At 41.1% G+C, this 16,496-nt stretch overlaps 1 protein-coding gene across 2 annotated transcripts; it reads left to right on the top strand.

Annotated features, from left to right (window-relative positions):
* The first annotated feature begins 3,885 nt into the window (after positions 1–3,885).
* rassf8a (Ras association domain family member 8a) lies at positions 3,886–16,110 on the top strand. Of its 2 annotated transcripts, none has more exons than XM_082539334.1 (6): positions 3,886–4,308; positions 9,038–9,237; positions 10,712–11,511; positions 11,668–11,865; positions 12,250–12,394; positions 14,242–16,110. In XM_082539334.1, the coding sequence occupies exons 2-6, from the start codon at positions 9,135–9,137 to the stop codon at positions 14,361–14,363; spliced, it is 1,368 nt and encodes a 455-aa protein (XP_082395460.1). In that variant the 5' UTR covers positions 3,886–4,308; positions 9,038–9,134; the 3' UTR covers positions 14,364–16,110. The 2 variants fall into 2 exon arrangements, with proteins under 2 accessions (XP_082395460.1, XP_082395461.1); XM_082539335.1 differs by having other exon boundaries at positions 3,887–4,124.
* The last annotated feature ends 386 nt before the right edge of the window (positions 16,111–16,496 follow it).

The raw sequence follows: 16,496 nt of genomic DNA, 5'->3' as shown, positions 1-16,496 counted from the left end.
ACGTCATTCCCAGGCAGGAAAATGATTTGGCAATCCCTTGTCAGTTTTCCTACGTGTTCACAAGGGTTCCTCCTGCGCACTGCATGTGCAGGCGTTCGTAACAAAAGACGGACACAAAACCCAAACTTATGTTTAAGGATAAAAGGAAAGAACAGCATATAGCATGTTTTGTTTGTTTCTTGTTTTGTTTTGTTTTCTCTTTTAGTCATGAGGATTATTGCCCATTGTACCAGAAAGGTTGTTTTTAGTGGATTCTGTCTGGGACCTTATACTAATAACATTAAATAAATAACATGCAGCAAACATAATACGTTCTTGTACCGTAAAATAATATGACGTTGTTTTTAAAACCCAATGCATTGCTTTCACATTGTACAACAGACACGCTAGAGGGCACTATTGAGCTCTCAATTCCATGTGCTGCTGGATTTAGAGATCATCTGTGAAACAAATGTGTAAATTGAGAATATCTGAATCACTTTTTCAATTTTTAATCACTTTTTCATTACTTTAAAAGATGCCAGGTCAGAGAGGTGCAGGTAAGAGGTAACTTTACAGCTGAAAAAGACTATAATCAAATGCTCAAACGTATTAAGGTCGCATCATTCATTATACTGTGAGCAAATAACAGTAATTATCATAATCTGTGCCTGGAATTTTACATTAGTGTCAGAGAAAATGCTGCATTGTATCTACATCTCAAAAAAATATACAGTGTGTAAAACTAAGGAAGTAGTTAAAAGAGAGAACTCTTAAGTTCCCTCTTTTCAAAGTCATACATGGTTCAAATGTTAATTGAACAAAAAAAAAAAAAACCTATCTACCAACGAAACTCTAACTATAGTATCACCATTGAACTACACATATCAAAGGCACTGTTATTTGCAGACATGAGAGCAAATTTTGGACAAAAAGTAATTTCCACAGTGACAGGCATGTTCCAGCCACATGTTCATCAGTAAAATCACGTCCATAAGTTTTTGGACAAAGATACAAATTTTTTAATTTTGGTGGACAATTGTCATATTAATGAAACGCTTTAATTCTTCAATAGTTAATGTCTTTTTTCTTTTTTTGCTAAGCTAAAAATCTGTACTCAAGTCACATCTCGATTGTTTGATTTAGATTCTACAGTGGTGTCACACAGGGGCAAAACTACAAAAACCAATGTGTCACTCTCCAAGTATTTAACTGCACATTAAAGAAGCTTCTGTGCTATGACACATTTTACTCAATTTGAGCACTCAAAGCACTTTTTACTTAAGTCTCGTTCACACCTCACTTTTATATATGACTAAGGAGTTCTTGTCTAACAGTCACACACACACAGTCCAACTGATACAAGGATATCTCAACACATGGACTAGAAGAGCCGGGAATCAACCAAGCGACATTCTGATTAGTAGATGGTCTGAACTACCGCTGACCCCCACATGTAGTGTCTCATTTCTGAGAACAAAATCATCAATCCTTCCAGGGCTGGATTAAAAAAAATAATAACAACAAAAAGTGTTCCATAACTTTTTAGATCAGTATCCTATATGTTGGTCCTACAGTCAAAGTACCCTAGTACCCAAGTCCATATCAGAATTTTAGCACCTAGCCATTGATCATAGGGTTGCCTTGTGCAGCTGGTGATATATCCAATGAAGAGACACCTAATGTAGAATAAAAAGCTTGTGTACAATAATCCAAGAATATAAAGTGACTAAATATATATTTTAAAGATCACAATATATGTTGAAAATGATCTAACAGACCTTATATATATATATATATATATATATATATATATATATATATATACACTCAACAAAAATATAAACGCAACACTTTTGTTTTTGCTCCCATTCCCCATGGGATGGACGTAGAGACCTAAAATTCATTCCAGATACACAATATAACCTCCCTCCCAAACACTGGTCACAAATCAGTCCAAATGTGTGGTAGTGGGCACATCTGCTATATTGAGATAATCCATCCCACCTCACAGGTGTGCCACATCAGGATGCTGATCTGACATCATGAGTAGTGCACAGGTGTACCTCAGACTGCCCACAACAAAAGGCCACCCTGGAATGTGCAGTTTTTTGCGCTATTGGGGGTCTGGGGACCCAGAACCGGTCAGTATCTGGTGTGACCACCATTTGCCTCATGCAGTGCAACACATCGTCGCATGGAGTCTATCAGATTGTCAATTGTGGCCTGTGGAATGTTGGTCCACTCCACTTCAATGGCTGTGCGAGGTTGTTGGATATTCGTGGGAACTGGTACACGCTGTCGTATACGCCGGTCAAGCACATCCCGAACATGCTCAATGGGTGACATGTCCGGTGAGTATGCTGGCCATGCAAGAACTGGGACATTCTCAGCTGCCATCTGCCCTGAACAATGTGAACCATGATTCATCCGTGAAGCGCACACCTCTCCAACGTGCCAGACGCCATCGAATGTGAGCATTTGCCCACACAAGTCTGTTACGGCGACGAGCTGGAGTCAGGTCAAGACCCCGATGAGGACGACGGGCATGCAGTTGAGCGTCCCTGAGACGGTTTCTGACAGTTTGTGCAGAAATTGTTTGGTTGTGCAAACCAATTGTTCCAGCAGCTGTCTGGGTGGCTGGTCTCAGACGATCTTGGAGGTGAACCTGCTGGATGTGGAGGTCCTGGGCTGGCGTGGTTACACGAGGTCTGCGGTTGTGAGGCCGTTGGATGTGCCGCCATATTCTCTGAAACGCCTGTGGAGACGGCTTATGGTTGAGAAATGAACATTCAATGCACGGGCGACAGATCTGGTTGACATTCCTGCTGTCAGCATGCCAGTTGCACGCTCCCTCATTGCTTGTGGCATCTGTGGCATTTTGCTGTGAGACAAAACTGCACATTCCAGGGTGGCCTTTTGTTGTGGGCAGTCTGAGGTACACCTGTGCACTACTCATGATGTCAGATCAGCATCCTGATGTGGCACACCTGTGAGGTGGGATGGATTATCTCAATATAGCAGATGTGCCCACTACCACACATTTGGACTGATTTGTGACCAGTGTTTGGGAGGGATGGTTATATTGTGTATCTGGAATGAATTTTAGGTCTCTACGTCCATCCCATGGGGAATGGGAGCAAAAACAAAAGTGTTGCGTTTATATTTTTGTTCAGTGTATATCAGACATTATACTTGCTGACACAGTCCACTGTGCTTTAGTTTTGAAAGCAATTTGGCAAAGATCAAATTGGTTATTACAAAAGCAATTATGCACATCAGTAAAATAAAAATGTATACATTTATACCAAACCTCTGATGAAGTAATGTAAACCTCACCAGACGTGTTGGTTAAGAGCACTTAAACCACTGATTGCACCACTTCTCTGTCCTTAAGAATTTAAGAGGAAAGTCTGTTTTGTCACAAGAGCCTCCGTTTATACGCGGTCTCACTGCTGTAGGCTCATCTTCATCATTTGCATCAGTTTGAATGCATCTACATGCTGTGTATTTGCAAGAAACTGAGGGAATGTAAATGCAGCCTACAAATTCATTCACGTGATTTCTAATATGAATATTTGACAGTGTAAATGATGTTGTTTGAAAATAAAAGTGTTCAGAGCACCAATTTGACTTTTTTTTTCAGTTAGATGATACAATGATGATTTATCAGCTCTTTATGTGAGCTTGCCTTTATGGTGTCTCAACAGAACTGGAAGTAAAACACGATGGTGTTTAAATGTCTATTTTCACTCTTTTGGTGCAGTCTAACTGTAGTTCAAAGCTTTTTCGCTCTCTCACGGGCAGATTTTCAGTCACAGCCTACGCGACATCCCCCCTTATCCCAGTATTTCCTTATGTAAGAAAACCCTGCATGGTATCTTTCTTCTTCTTTTAAAAAGTCTGCGGATCTGTAAAAGTTGGCTGGAAGTCATCCTCCCCCTCACAGTGTATTGCAGCTTTAAAACAGTCCACAATGCCTTGCGGTGCGTCCCAGTTCCAATGCGACTCCAGCAGGAGTAATGAAACGGGGGAGAGGGGCTTTTTCCGCAGCTTATTGGTGAGACCGCAAAAGACTGTGTGCCTAGAGAGGACTGACACAAACTTTCGGACCGCGGATTGAAGCGACAGTTCATCTGTTTTCGGTGGGTTTCCTAAGCCTCTGTTTTTTTTCTGTTTTCGAAACGTGACTTTGTCGCAGTTCGTTGGTAGTGATTTACTGGGCAATGCTGAAAAAGGAGGACGAATTTTGCGGAATTCTCTCCTCTACCTGTGTTTTCCCTCTAAACTTCGGTCCGGACAGGAAGGACTAACTTTAATCCAGCAAAGGTAAGACCGTTACGCAACGTTGATTATTCGCAGATTGCGCCGCAGCTGAGTCCGCTGTAGTTGCGTGTAAGGCGGAGATAACGGAAACATTTCTGTAGTAGAATTTAGTTAGACTGCTCAGGACCCACTACAGCCCACTATCGCCATTTCTCGGGCTTCCTCCCACTCAACACCCACTACAGCTCGAGCTACACAAGCAGCTAGAAGGTGCTTGTTTTTGAGGTGTTTCAGCTCACAATGCTCCTTGCGTTCTTTCATGTGAATTTTAGAAATATTGTCAGTTACAATCATGTGACGTGCTCAAAGTCTATGTTTGCCCGTGTTGTGTTGGCTTGCCCCGGGTTTTTCCACAATATCGGGTAAGCTGCAGCTTCTTCTGCAAATATGTCAAGCTCGTATGGTCTCAAAAGTATGTATGCATGTTTAATAATTTAATAATCTGCATATAGAGCCACTTGGTTTATTGTGTCTAAAGCTCCAGTGCTTTAACCACTTTGACACACACACACCAAGTGCAGCAGAACCAACCTGTAGAGTTGTTGCACTTGCACAATGTCTTATTCTCTGCAGCCTTGGAGCATTACTTGGGTTTTGTAGCGGAATCGAGTCATTTGGTGGTCTTTTCTGCATTCTGTAAAGAACCATGAAGACCAGGCTGAAAACAACCACCTACAGACTGGAAAAAAATATATATAATTGGCACATTTTTTTTCGTGGCTGCCACTTCAGTTACTCCTGTAAAAACCATTTGAGTTCTATAAACGCATACGCAACAGTTTGACTCACAGCTGCAGCTTTGCAAACCACAGTAACATGTAAAAGAAATTGGCCAAAGGCCTCTGGTTGCCCCGCTGAGCCGCCGCTGTGCTGCCCTGCTGCAGGAGCCTGCTGCTTGGCCCTCTGGCTCTTTAAAGCTGGCTAGTGAGCAGAGAATATGGCAAGGGAACAAAGGCGGCATTATTGCTGGCTGAACGTGCTGTCCAGATGTTCCAGATTCTGCCAGCACTGACCTCCCAAATGGGGGAGGTTGCTTCAGCGCTTAATAGTTTAATATCAACCAGACAGAAAAAAAGAGAGAGGAGTGGCTCCAGGGCAAGGGGCCACTGGAGACATCCCAAGAGCTGTGGGTGCTGGGTGTAGCCTAACTGGATGGGGGTTTAATCCCAAACTCTCCTATCTTCAGAGCGAAAACACAAATTCTGAGGAAGTGCTGGAAACATTTTTGTCCTTATTTTTGGGGTTACTTTGGTGGCTTGGGGCATTTACTTAAGGCACACACATTTAAAAAGCTTCACATGTAATAAGTATGTTGAATGCAATCCATTATCTTCTGCTACGTTTTCAGCGGATTTAGTATAGGTGCAATAAATGGACAACAACCATCAATTGGGAATCCTCAGTTTGAGCCTTGCAAACGCAATTTTTCTGACCTTGTAATTATTATTATTGTAGGTTCATGTTATTTAGGTGCCATTACCTACTGTTGTACTTTCCATAGCCACCAGTATCACTATGCAAAGGACCCCATAGCTTTCTTATCTCTTAGTCATGGCCTATTGGATTCTCACAGCCCAGGAATGCATACCCTGTATGTTATCAGTTTTCACTCTCCAGGATCAAGGCTTTTCTCTGGTCCTTACCATGCTCTGTGATGTTTACAGTTGCACAGGACATTGTACACACTCTAGGCTGGCATATCTGTGAACAGGAACTTCTTTATCTGGTCATCAGTGCAAGATGGATAACTTTTAGCCACAATTGTTCCATGATGTCAGCGTGTCTTACATTAATTAAAAACTTTTGCCTCACACAAGTGATTTAAGGCCAGGGATTATACTTGTTTATGTAGTTGTAGCGCTTGACTAAAAGGGAAGCAGTAGATTACTCCTGTTTGTTCCAACCCAGTCGCCTCCACGATAAAACCATCATCTGTCTCTGGCTGCTCACAGTGATCTATTTCACAACAGGTCTGTTACCAATTACAGCAGAGTATAAATTGCTACTAATTACATGCTTCCCTGCAGGGTGTGCAATTTGAATTAAAGTTTGGTAAGTAATAGGCTGGAAGGTTTAGAGAAGACTTTTGTTGCTCCAGTCTGTAAGAAGGATCCTATTGTATTTAGTTAACAGCAGTGTGGGGGAGTTTTAAATCTCAGAAGGCTTCTGCTATAAATCTTTATTAATAAAGATGCTGAATACGAATTCCAATAATGCCTGAATGCCTGAACCTCTGCTAGTAGCATTGTTTACCACCTTGTTGAACAATGGTTAGCAAATATAGACAGGAACTGGAATTTTATAAGAACAATTTTATTTCATAGTCTTGTGTTTTGTTTTGTTTTTGCTGCTTTACAGGCCTTTTCCTTGGTGAAGCACACTGGCTTTGATGTCTCCTTGTTCAGCATACTGATAAAATGCACAATACACCTGCCAGATCGCGATGGCTGACAGACTGTAAATCCAAGACGCAGTTCCGTATTTAAGCTCTAACATTGAAACTCCTACAGTATTTCTGTATACTGTATGTTACTGAAATGTGTTGGTTGTGCTGAAACACCCACAGGAGCATATGGTAGCTTGTTTACAGCAGCAGCCAGTAGAAGCCTTTTCCCTGCCAGCTTGGTGTGCTCCTGTAGGTCTGGAGAAGTGTCATCAGCAGCCGGCCAGGCAGGCTGCTCATTTCTGCTCGTACACCTCACTACTCAAAGAAGACTACTTAACCAATACCAGACCGAAACAAATGTGAGCGGTCACTAAAGTCATTTGGGGTTGTTGTTTTTTTTTATGCAGCTGATCATGGCTCAAATGGGCTTAAGCAGAATTAGCTGAAATTCGAGTGTTTCTCTGTCTTGTGAAATGCTTCTCTGGCAAAACACAAGCTGCCCAAATCAGCAGGCGGGCATCTCCCCAGGCTGTGGCTTTGACTGGCCAGAGGAATGGAGCTTGCAGGGCTCAGGATGGCACTCTGCCTCGCACCGCTGTGCCTGTATCATCAGTTGGGTTTTCTGGGTTAATGGTAATGAATACAAATGTTGCAAGCCTGGACTAAACCGAGTGACATTTGTAAATTCCCCTCTGAGTCTTATAGAGCTTTTGCAAAGAAGAAGCCCTGAATCAGCCAGCAGATATTTCTAATGCCAGTGAAATACAAAGTGTTCCATGCAGTGGTCTTTTTAAAATCCTTTTCAGCCAGATGCCATTAGTCTGGAAGTGTTGCTATAGTTTTTTTTTTTTTTTTTTTTTTTCTTCCAATCAGAATGGCTGATCACCTCTGGCTGCTCCACTGTGACTGCTTTGCATCAAGACCTAATCAGTGCCTGTTACTGTTTCTACGCCCCCCTGGAAAAAGGTCTTTTGGGTGATGGCAGAAAAATCTAAGCGTCTGCATGTGTTGGCCGTTATTCATGTTCCTCTACGTCCTTCAAGCATGTAATGCCATTTAGGTTCTGTTTTAAAAGAAGAATAATAGCACTGAAACTAGATGACACTAGTGCACATACATACATAACACACACTGCAATGAAACTACCTAGGGTTTTTGCTTTTCTGCTTTTTGTATTGCAGATAGGTAGAAAATTCTTCAGTCAGTATTATGAAAATTGGAGGATTAAAAGATTTTTTTTTTTTTTAAAAATTTTAATCCAACACTTTGGCTGTTTTTAAATTTCTAAAAACAATCATTTTAAAAATATCAACTTAAATTTCTGATAGGCTTTGAGGACCATCTTTTAAAACAGTAAATATTATTAAGAAGTCTACTTCTGTTTCTCTATTCTTGCATACCATACCTTGTAGCACTGCACAACGTCTTGACCATATTTAGAAAAACTATTGGCGATGGTGACTTTGTGGTTGTGGACAGGGGATATGTGGGGCGTACGGGTATGCAGACACCCGGCGGGGCGGGGGGTGAACAAAAGAACCTTTTGACACAGTAGTGTAGGTGCATTGAAGGTTAGATTCATGGAGAGTGATACAGGTCTGCAGAGAAAGTATGCATTCATTCGGTTGCTGTCCTTGAAGTGCATGTCGACAGATGCCTCCATGTAGATTCTTGTTTCTTGTGTGATGTTTTGTCACTGGTTATTTACATCTTTGTGTAAGTAACCAGCTTTCATAGGCATAGCCACATAGCTGTTGGTATAAATCAGTCAATGTTAATATTAAACAAACTTCACGAGGATACATCTTTTCTTGTATTTTGCTGTATTGTTCCACAGTGGAGAATAAGGGATTCTGTCAATACGATATACATACCACGGCCATTTTACAGAACCGTGAGCACGCATCCAAAACGAATCTCTACTCCCCTGTGTTGTAATTCTTTCTTTCCTTTGTTTTAAATTACATTTACATTCCTTCTCTGTTTCTGTCCACCCTGCTAACTGAGTTAATCTTTCTTTCGTCGCAGCTGTACAAAAGCAGGAACTGGCCTTGGGAATGTCTCCTGGCACTCTCTTCCTGCACCCCCAACAGACATGTACCTATTCATAGAGAAGAACAAAACAACAGCGTTATGGCCAGCTGGCCCTGGCATGCCAGTCTCTTTGAGTCACTCTCACTGGATTATTTCTTACCTTAACCTACTGCGAAAATAGCGCCACTCTACCTCCACATTATTATTTTTCCCTTCTCAACTGGGTTCTTGTTAACAAGTAGGAAGTATACACCTTTGGCCTTGAGTACATGCAGACTAAAGACTTCCTGTTTCCCCTTGTTCTCTCCACAGCGAATTAATCAGAGGGGCTTCCGCTGCCCTGCCATTGCCACCTTCAGTAATGTTGGGGCCAGCACGCAGCACCCGGCCCCCTTGCTTCTGACCCAGCATGGAGCTCAAGGTATGGGTGGATGGAGTCCAGAGGGTTGTCTGTGGGGTCACTGAGGCAACCACCTGCCAGGAAGTGGTGATTGCTCTGGCACAGGCCATAGGTAAATAATCCCTATTTTATGAAAGCTACAATAAGCACACCTAAAGAAGTTCATTCAAAATGATTCAAGTAGTGTGAATGTATTAGTATTGTCATGCATCAGTAAGTAACTGATTTCTGCACAAAAATGTCATCATGAAAACATGAAAGGTTACACCTGCTGTAAAAAGACACTGATAATTGGCTAATATTAATAAATTCTTTTTCTTATACATGTTGGCCCAATGGTTGAATAGTTTACAAATATTTTTTTAATACCACAAACACTGAACAGACATTAACTTTCATCAAGTGTATTTTTATGCGTTAGCCAACCCACAAAGCTTTAATCTTGGTTTAAATCCCCTAAATGCCAAGTAAGTCCTAATGAAGTGAAAAAACAGACTCTCCTGCCTACATGCTAAGTCCCTGCAGAGATGTAGTGGGTCATAGGCTTCATTGGTACTTCCTTAAATCTCAACACCCTACTCTCTCTTTCCATATGGTTCCTGCAAGAATAGGGGCACTTGAGCATACTGTATTGACATCACTTTCCACAAAGCCCAGGGTAGGAGGAGGGGGAGGAAGGAAAGTCTGACTCATCCCTCAGTCTCCTGCCAAACTGAGAAAGCAGCACTTCTGAGCCCCCTCCTTTGCTTTTTAACGCCATGTTAAGTGATCAGACATCAGTATTGATCTGGTACTTAAACCTTTTCTGTCTGCACTCTACTACTAAGTGTTGTGTCTACGTTTTCCCTAAACAGCAGAAAGCAGTTTCTTTGTTATAATCATTGAATGAAATGTACTGTGAAAGAATTGCTCATTGAGCTGAAATCGCTTAATAACACCCCAACAATGCAGATCTGTGCAGCTCGCATCCTGTTTAGGCTGAATGTTCTGTATTCCAGACAGTATTTTTACAGTATGTTCAGACTGTACTCTATAGTGTGAGACTCAATGCTCTTGCTGCAGTTATAAAAACCACTATAAGGTGTTTCAGAAACCATGTAAATAAGCTGGGTGAAATTGTTAACTGTTATTGTTAATGCAGCCAGAAAAATCATTCCAATGAGGTCATCATTCTAATCTGTGTGTGCTAATGGTTTAAAGGTTGGAAAGATTGGAAACACCAATCAATTAAAACCACTTGCATAATATTTGTAGGTCTCCCTTGTCCTGCCAGAATATGGTGTGAAAGTGGGACTCTTGGCACTGGTTTGCTGGTGGCAGGTCTTTAGGTTCATAAGGTAGTTTTTCCAGCATTTCCCACAGATACCTGATCAGAATGGGATCTCTGGAGTTTGAATGCTAGACGCACATCTTTCAGACTTTGTCGTCTCAACATCCAGTTGAATATTAGGACCCAAGTTTTCTTAGTTAATGTTTGGTGTATGTTGATCACATCACAACTGCATTTCTATGACTTTGTTTTAGAGATTTATTTCTAGCAGCAGTTGTCACGTAAATGTAAATGTGCTATACTGTGTTGTTTTCAGGTCGCACTGGAAGATACACTCTTGTAGAAAAATGGCGCGACACTGAGCGTCACTTAGCCCCTCATGAAAGCCCCGTGGCTTCCCTGAACACTTGGGGCCAGTATGCTGGTGATGTCCAGCTGATCCTGCACCGCACAGGCCCTTCACTGACTGAAAGACCCCCCTCAGAAGGGCCCCCTCTCAGGGGGCCAGAACGCGGTTTGCATCGACAAAGCCTCCCTCCGCTTGCAAAGCTTCGTCATCCCAATGATCGCTCCCTTCGCCGCCGTGAACCCCGCCGCAAGTCTCTTACATTCACTGGTGCACCCAGAAGCCTTAGGGAGATACTGAGCGGAGGCCGGATTGGTGAAGCCGAAGCCAAACGAAGGCTTCTTCTAGGAAATGGAGGAAGTCTTCACCATGCTGGACCCACTATCGGGACCACGTCCCCCAGCCTTTGGGCCTGCCGCATGGAAGATCTTGTCAGGCTGGTCGGTCTGCAGAGAGAGACTCTCAACGTGTTGGAAAAAAAGCTTGAGGCCTATGAAGCTGAACTTCAAGTCTGGGCTGAAGGACGAGGGGGGCGAGGTGAAGGGTGCGCTGGGAACCCAGGTGTAGGTGGAGGGTTAATAGAGGAGATCCTGAGGTTGGAGAAGTACCTGAGGAAGAATGAGGTGGAGATGGAGGAAGAGGAGTTTTGGGCCACTGAGCTACAAATTGAGCTTGAAAGTGAGAGACAGCTGGAGGAAAGGCTGCAGGAGCTTCGTGGGCGTCTGCAGAGCTGTGAACTGGAGATTGAGGAGAAACTGGCAATGGTGCAGGTGTGTTGTATGTGGGAGCTTTTTTTGTTAGATTGGATTTGTGGGCGGAAAATACGTTTTTATCATTGTTTCAAAGGTTTTACAGACTTTCTAGTCATCTTTTCTTCCTTCCTTTTCCTGAGTAGTTTAGTTTCTTTCTTTTTCTTCCACCTTCAGGGTGTAGAGGCAGGCCTGGAAGAAGAGAAACTGCAGAGAGAGCGGCAGGAGACCCAGTGGGTCAGTGAGGCTGAAGCTCGGGCTCAGGTCCTTAGGATCAAATCAGAATTGAAGGCCCAAGAAAGACAGGCTGTCCAGCTGGAGAGCAGTTGCAAAGCTGTGGACAGGTCGCTTGGACAGAGTAGCAAGAAATTGCAGGTGACTGATTTGAATGCAGTGTGCAAACTTTCTATGAAAACACTGCTGCAGAATGATGTAATTATAACACAACTCTATCAGCAAGCTCTTCTTTAGCACTGTTCCTCTAAGCTGTGAGGAACAGTGATAGAGGAGTGCTGAGTATTACTCACTCAATTTAGAATCAATAGGAAACACTGATAACAAACCACAGATAACAAACAAGTGCTGTTGTTCTATGTGATGGTTTTTTTGTTGTTGTTTTTTTTTTTTTTTTTAATTAGTCAAACATTTTGAGCATTTGTCTGAACTTTTCATGGAAAAAGAAGCTGTCTGAAGCTACTGGTAATGCTTTGCGGTCTTCTGAAAAATAATTTCTCCCACTGCTGCATTTTTTTATTGAAGGACATGCAGCATGACCTGGAGCAGCTGACCAAGGAGCTGAGGCAGGTTAACCTGCAGCAGTTCATCAAGCAGACTGGCACCAAGGTCACTGTACTGCCAGCTGAACCTGCTGAGGAAGGAAGTACCCACAACAGCCCCGGTATAGGTATTGAAATTTTCTTCCAAACATTGAATAAGTAGCTGTTTCGGGTCTTCTGGGAAGTTTTCTTTGGAGTAAAATATGTAACTACAACTCCGTATTGCAATATGGATGCTTTTTTTTTAGCCAAAGTGTGGAGTCTGTAACAGTGGTTTCTTTGAACTAATGGTATGTCAAATTGCAGCGTGCCTTTGGTGGTTTTTCACATGCTTAACATGTGATCTTTTTTTTTTTTTTTAAATGAAGTAAGAAAGCTGAGATTGAGTTTGCCTGTGCATTAATACAGTCAGTCTGTTCCATCAAGGTGCTCATTATTCTGCTGCCTCGTGTCTTAACAGCATGCTGAGTGAAAATGACTCTGCTGTGTGTTTAAGTGTTTGTTTTCTTTGAGCTTAATCTCATTGTAAACTGTAGGGATTGTATTCACCTTGGACCAGCAGGTAGAGACTAACTGCTGAGGGCCGAGACTTGGTTTTAGGGATTCAAATTAGATTACTGGTAGGTAGAAAAAAGTATCTCGATGGCTCTCCCTCACCTTGTCCCATCAACTGACTCGTTAAACTGGGAAGGCAAAGGCTCAAGGCAAGGTTGCTAGGGAGCTCAGTATGCCCATGTATGTTCATAGGGAGCAAGAGTGAGAGTTCTTTATTATGTAGGATAAAAGCTTAAGTGTATGTTTGCGTGAGAGAGAGAGAGAGAGATTATCCTGCTGAAAACTGTGGTAGGTAAAGGGCTCAGACCTAGTTTATTACCCCCTTCAGTGGCAGTTTTAATCTTCACATCAGTCTGGATAAAGGGAGACCTAGTATCAGTTGTTTGCTACGTTTATTTATTCTTGACTCCTTCACATCTTCAGAAGTTTCTGTGGTGGGTCATTGGACCAAAGCTATCTCATCCTACAAGAAACCGTCAGACAGCTGACACATAAATTAAGAGCACTCAGTGAGAAAGTAATGCAACAAAGGAAATGAACCATCATCCAGCTAGTTGTTAAAAACTTTACGATACCAACCCACAGTTGGATATAACTCTTAAGTTTTGCAATTCAGCCTTTGTAAAAACATTAAAAAAACAACCTCAGAACCAAATGTATAAATGCAAAGGCATAAATATGATAATAATTAAGCCTTTATTCTCATGCATAGGAATGATTTTGGTACTCCACATTCACACCTCCTTAAAAACTGAGCATTTATTTTTAAGTAAATAAAAACCTGGATTTCCGTTTATTAATACTGAATATTGAATCGCTTTATTTAAATGAAGTCATTCATCTGAATGAATTCCATTTACTGTGCATATAGTGAAGCTGGTTATATAGTTTGGTTATACTGATGGTGTAATAATGTATGCCACATTGGATTTGTGCTAATTGAATTGAACTGTTTACACCATTGGATCTCTTAGATGCACTTCATGGTAATAGTTTCTCATTATGAAAAGTAATAATGGAGGGTTGATGATGATCTTCTTGTAACCTTCAGTGCAGAGTGTAAATCAACAAAGGTTTAGTTCCTGGCCATTAAAATTAACTGCACTGGCTGATTCTTTGCATGGCCCAATCCTGCCCCCTGGTGCCCGTTTAGCAAAATTACACTGCATTACATCATCAGCATGTGTATGTTTTTAACTAATGGTTGTCATTTGGAAATCTCACCATTAAAATTTGCATTTATTCATAAGCTTTGGGGCATTAGTTGATCATAAATCAAGTTTTCAATTAAAAAAAAAAAAGCTAAATGTTAGTCTTTGATGCCGCTTGCCACAGTCCAATGCTTTTATTATTAAAATTTTGAAATGCTCTTGATAATTATTGTTTCTCATTTTGGTGATGTTTTTATATTTGTTGTTAGATTTAGTGCCCCTGTCTGGCTCGTTAAAGCGCCCTGTGTCAACCCACCCAATGCCCAATCATCTCCGGGCCCTTCACAGTCCTCTCAGCTCTGGTCTGAACCCAGAAGGGATCTATGTGTGAGACGGTTCTGCTGTGGAAGCAACACATCTTGCCCCCCGTGCCAACAGCCAGTTTCACCCCAGAACAGTTTTGTAAGTTGATATTTTAGTACAGAATGCCTCCGTAGCACACTACTATGCACTGTTTTTGTTTTTTTTCTCAATTAAGGCAACCTTTACTTTGAAGATGTAATCTTTGACTAAAAGGCATGGAGCACTTGGTAGGAATGAGAGATGGTTAGCAGCTATGGCATGAAAAAAAAATGATAACAGAACCAATAAATTACCATGTAAACATCTGGCTTTTTGTTATAAACATATCCACCTGATGTACTCTCACTTCAGTACCTGCTGAATGATGTTTATTGTTTTCTGCATAGCATGGTGAATCAAAACTATTGCCTTTGGAATTTTGGGTATGTGAACCTATGAACCTTGTGTCTTTAAAATCAGCTGATTCTTAAATAAGTGAAGGATCTACTTAGAGTAAAATTGTGAACAATCCATCATTTTGCATATCAGAATCTATTCCTGCGATCTTTGTTCAAATTAAAACTATGCACAAATGCTTTCCTTACTGTAGAATGTTGCATTCTGTATGCACCAAAATGATGGCTTATTGTAAATATGTTTTCTTACTTTTCATCTTTATTTAGTGGATTAGTATATTTTATTACCAAGCGGTGCATTTACCGTCATACCAATGCTGTTCCTCATTCCTGCAGTAATATCTGCACACTGAAATGGTGTTATTAATCCTTTTACACTGATTTTTGTTTTTTGTTTGTTTTTTTTTCTTCATTTTGTGTCCTCACACTATATTTTTGCCAAATGTGTTATGCTTGTTTTTCTTGATTATCATGTGGCCAAAGATAGGCAGGTCTTGATGCATGATTATGTTGTCCATATATGAATGTGCACAGCAACCACACTCCATTTAATCTGTTAGTTATATCTGAAAATGGAGGCATGTAGTAATAGGGTGGATAGTTCCAGCTAAGCTAGTGTGTCTATTAGAGTTTGTTTGTAACTATGCGCATCAAAATAGCCAAGGTATGAAGCCCTTATTAAGTAGTAAAGTGTCTGTGCGCGTGTGTGCGCGTGTGTGTGTGCGCGTGTGTGTGTGTGTGCGCGCGTGTGTGTGTGTGTGCACGCGAACACAAACGTGTGAACTCCTTGGGTTGTAGTCCAGCTGCTAATTACATCAAAGTGCCTTATATCAATTCCACAGTGGGTGTATTCAAATAATGTACAGTAAATCTTTAGTGGGGCCATTTAAGGAATGAGCCAGTTTAGACCAAATGTGAGTAGATATTAGTGAGAGAAGCTAAAACGGCACAGCAGCAAAGAGTATATAGTATTTTTTTTTTCTATAGTTGTTGTTTTTTTGTTTGTTTTGTTTTTTTGTGTCCCTGTGGAAGGAAAGTACATTAGTTTTCATGCTTTTTTTCCCCTTGGTGTATTATTGTCACCATAACAGTAGTGCTGTAAAATGAAGTAAACATTAGTTTAGATTTATTACTTGTCATGCAGCACATTTATACTGTAGGTTGGATCAGTACTGTCTCATAGTTATGGTCGTTGTTTACAGCTGCATATCTTCTAGAAAAGCGTAAGATGTCGACTGTACATAACCTGTTTTTTGTTGTTGTTTTTTCTTCTTCTTCTCTGCCTTAATATACTGCAAAGTGTTGACAGATGTATGGCTGTAACAGGTTGCTGATATGACATGGATTGCATGGTTCAATAAACCATCTGACAAAATTAAATGTGTCGCTGGTGCTTGATGTAAGTGTTAAAAACAGCCCATGGGTGTAAATGAAAAAGATTCTGTACTACGTTGTATAGTGTTTCCGCTTTTCACCAGTAGGGGGAGACATTTACTTTGTAATTGAGGCAAACATGGTGGGAAGTGCTCAGGAGTTGGGTATGTTTACATGCAAAAGAATGCAGTGAGGAAAAAGAATAATGTTAGAATATGAAAATGAGCTGTTTAGAAAAAGTATGTTTTTGGTGAAACTTCATTTCACCAAAAACAATCTAAACTTTCAAGGGTTTTTCTTTTTTGTACCATAATAATGACTTTTTTTGAATTTTGTTGTTGTTGGATTTGTAGTGTGGGTCTTATTCCATCAACAATGATGGAACATGTATA

This window comes from Aulonocara stuartgranti (assembly GCF_965226115.1).
Source record: "Aulonocara stuartgranti genome assembly, chromosome: 7".
Lineage (NCBI taxonomy): Eukaryota > Metazoa > Chordata > Actinopteri > Cichliformes > Cichlidae > Aulonocara > Aulonocara stuartgranti.
Note: the sequence above shows the minus strand (reverse complement) of the source record. Positions and strands in the feature narration are given on the sequence as shown.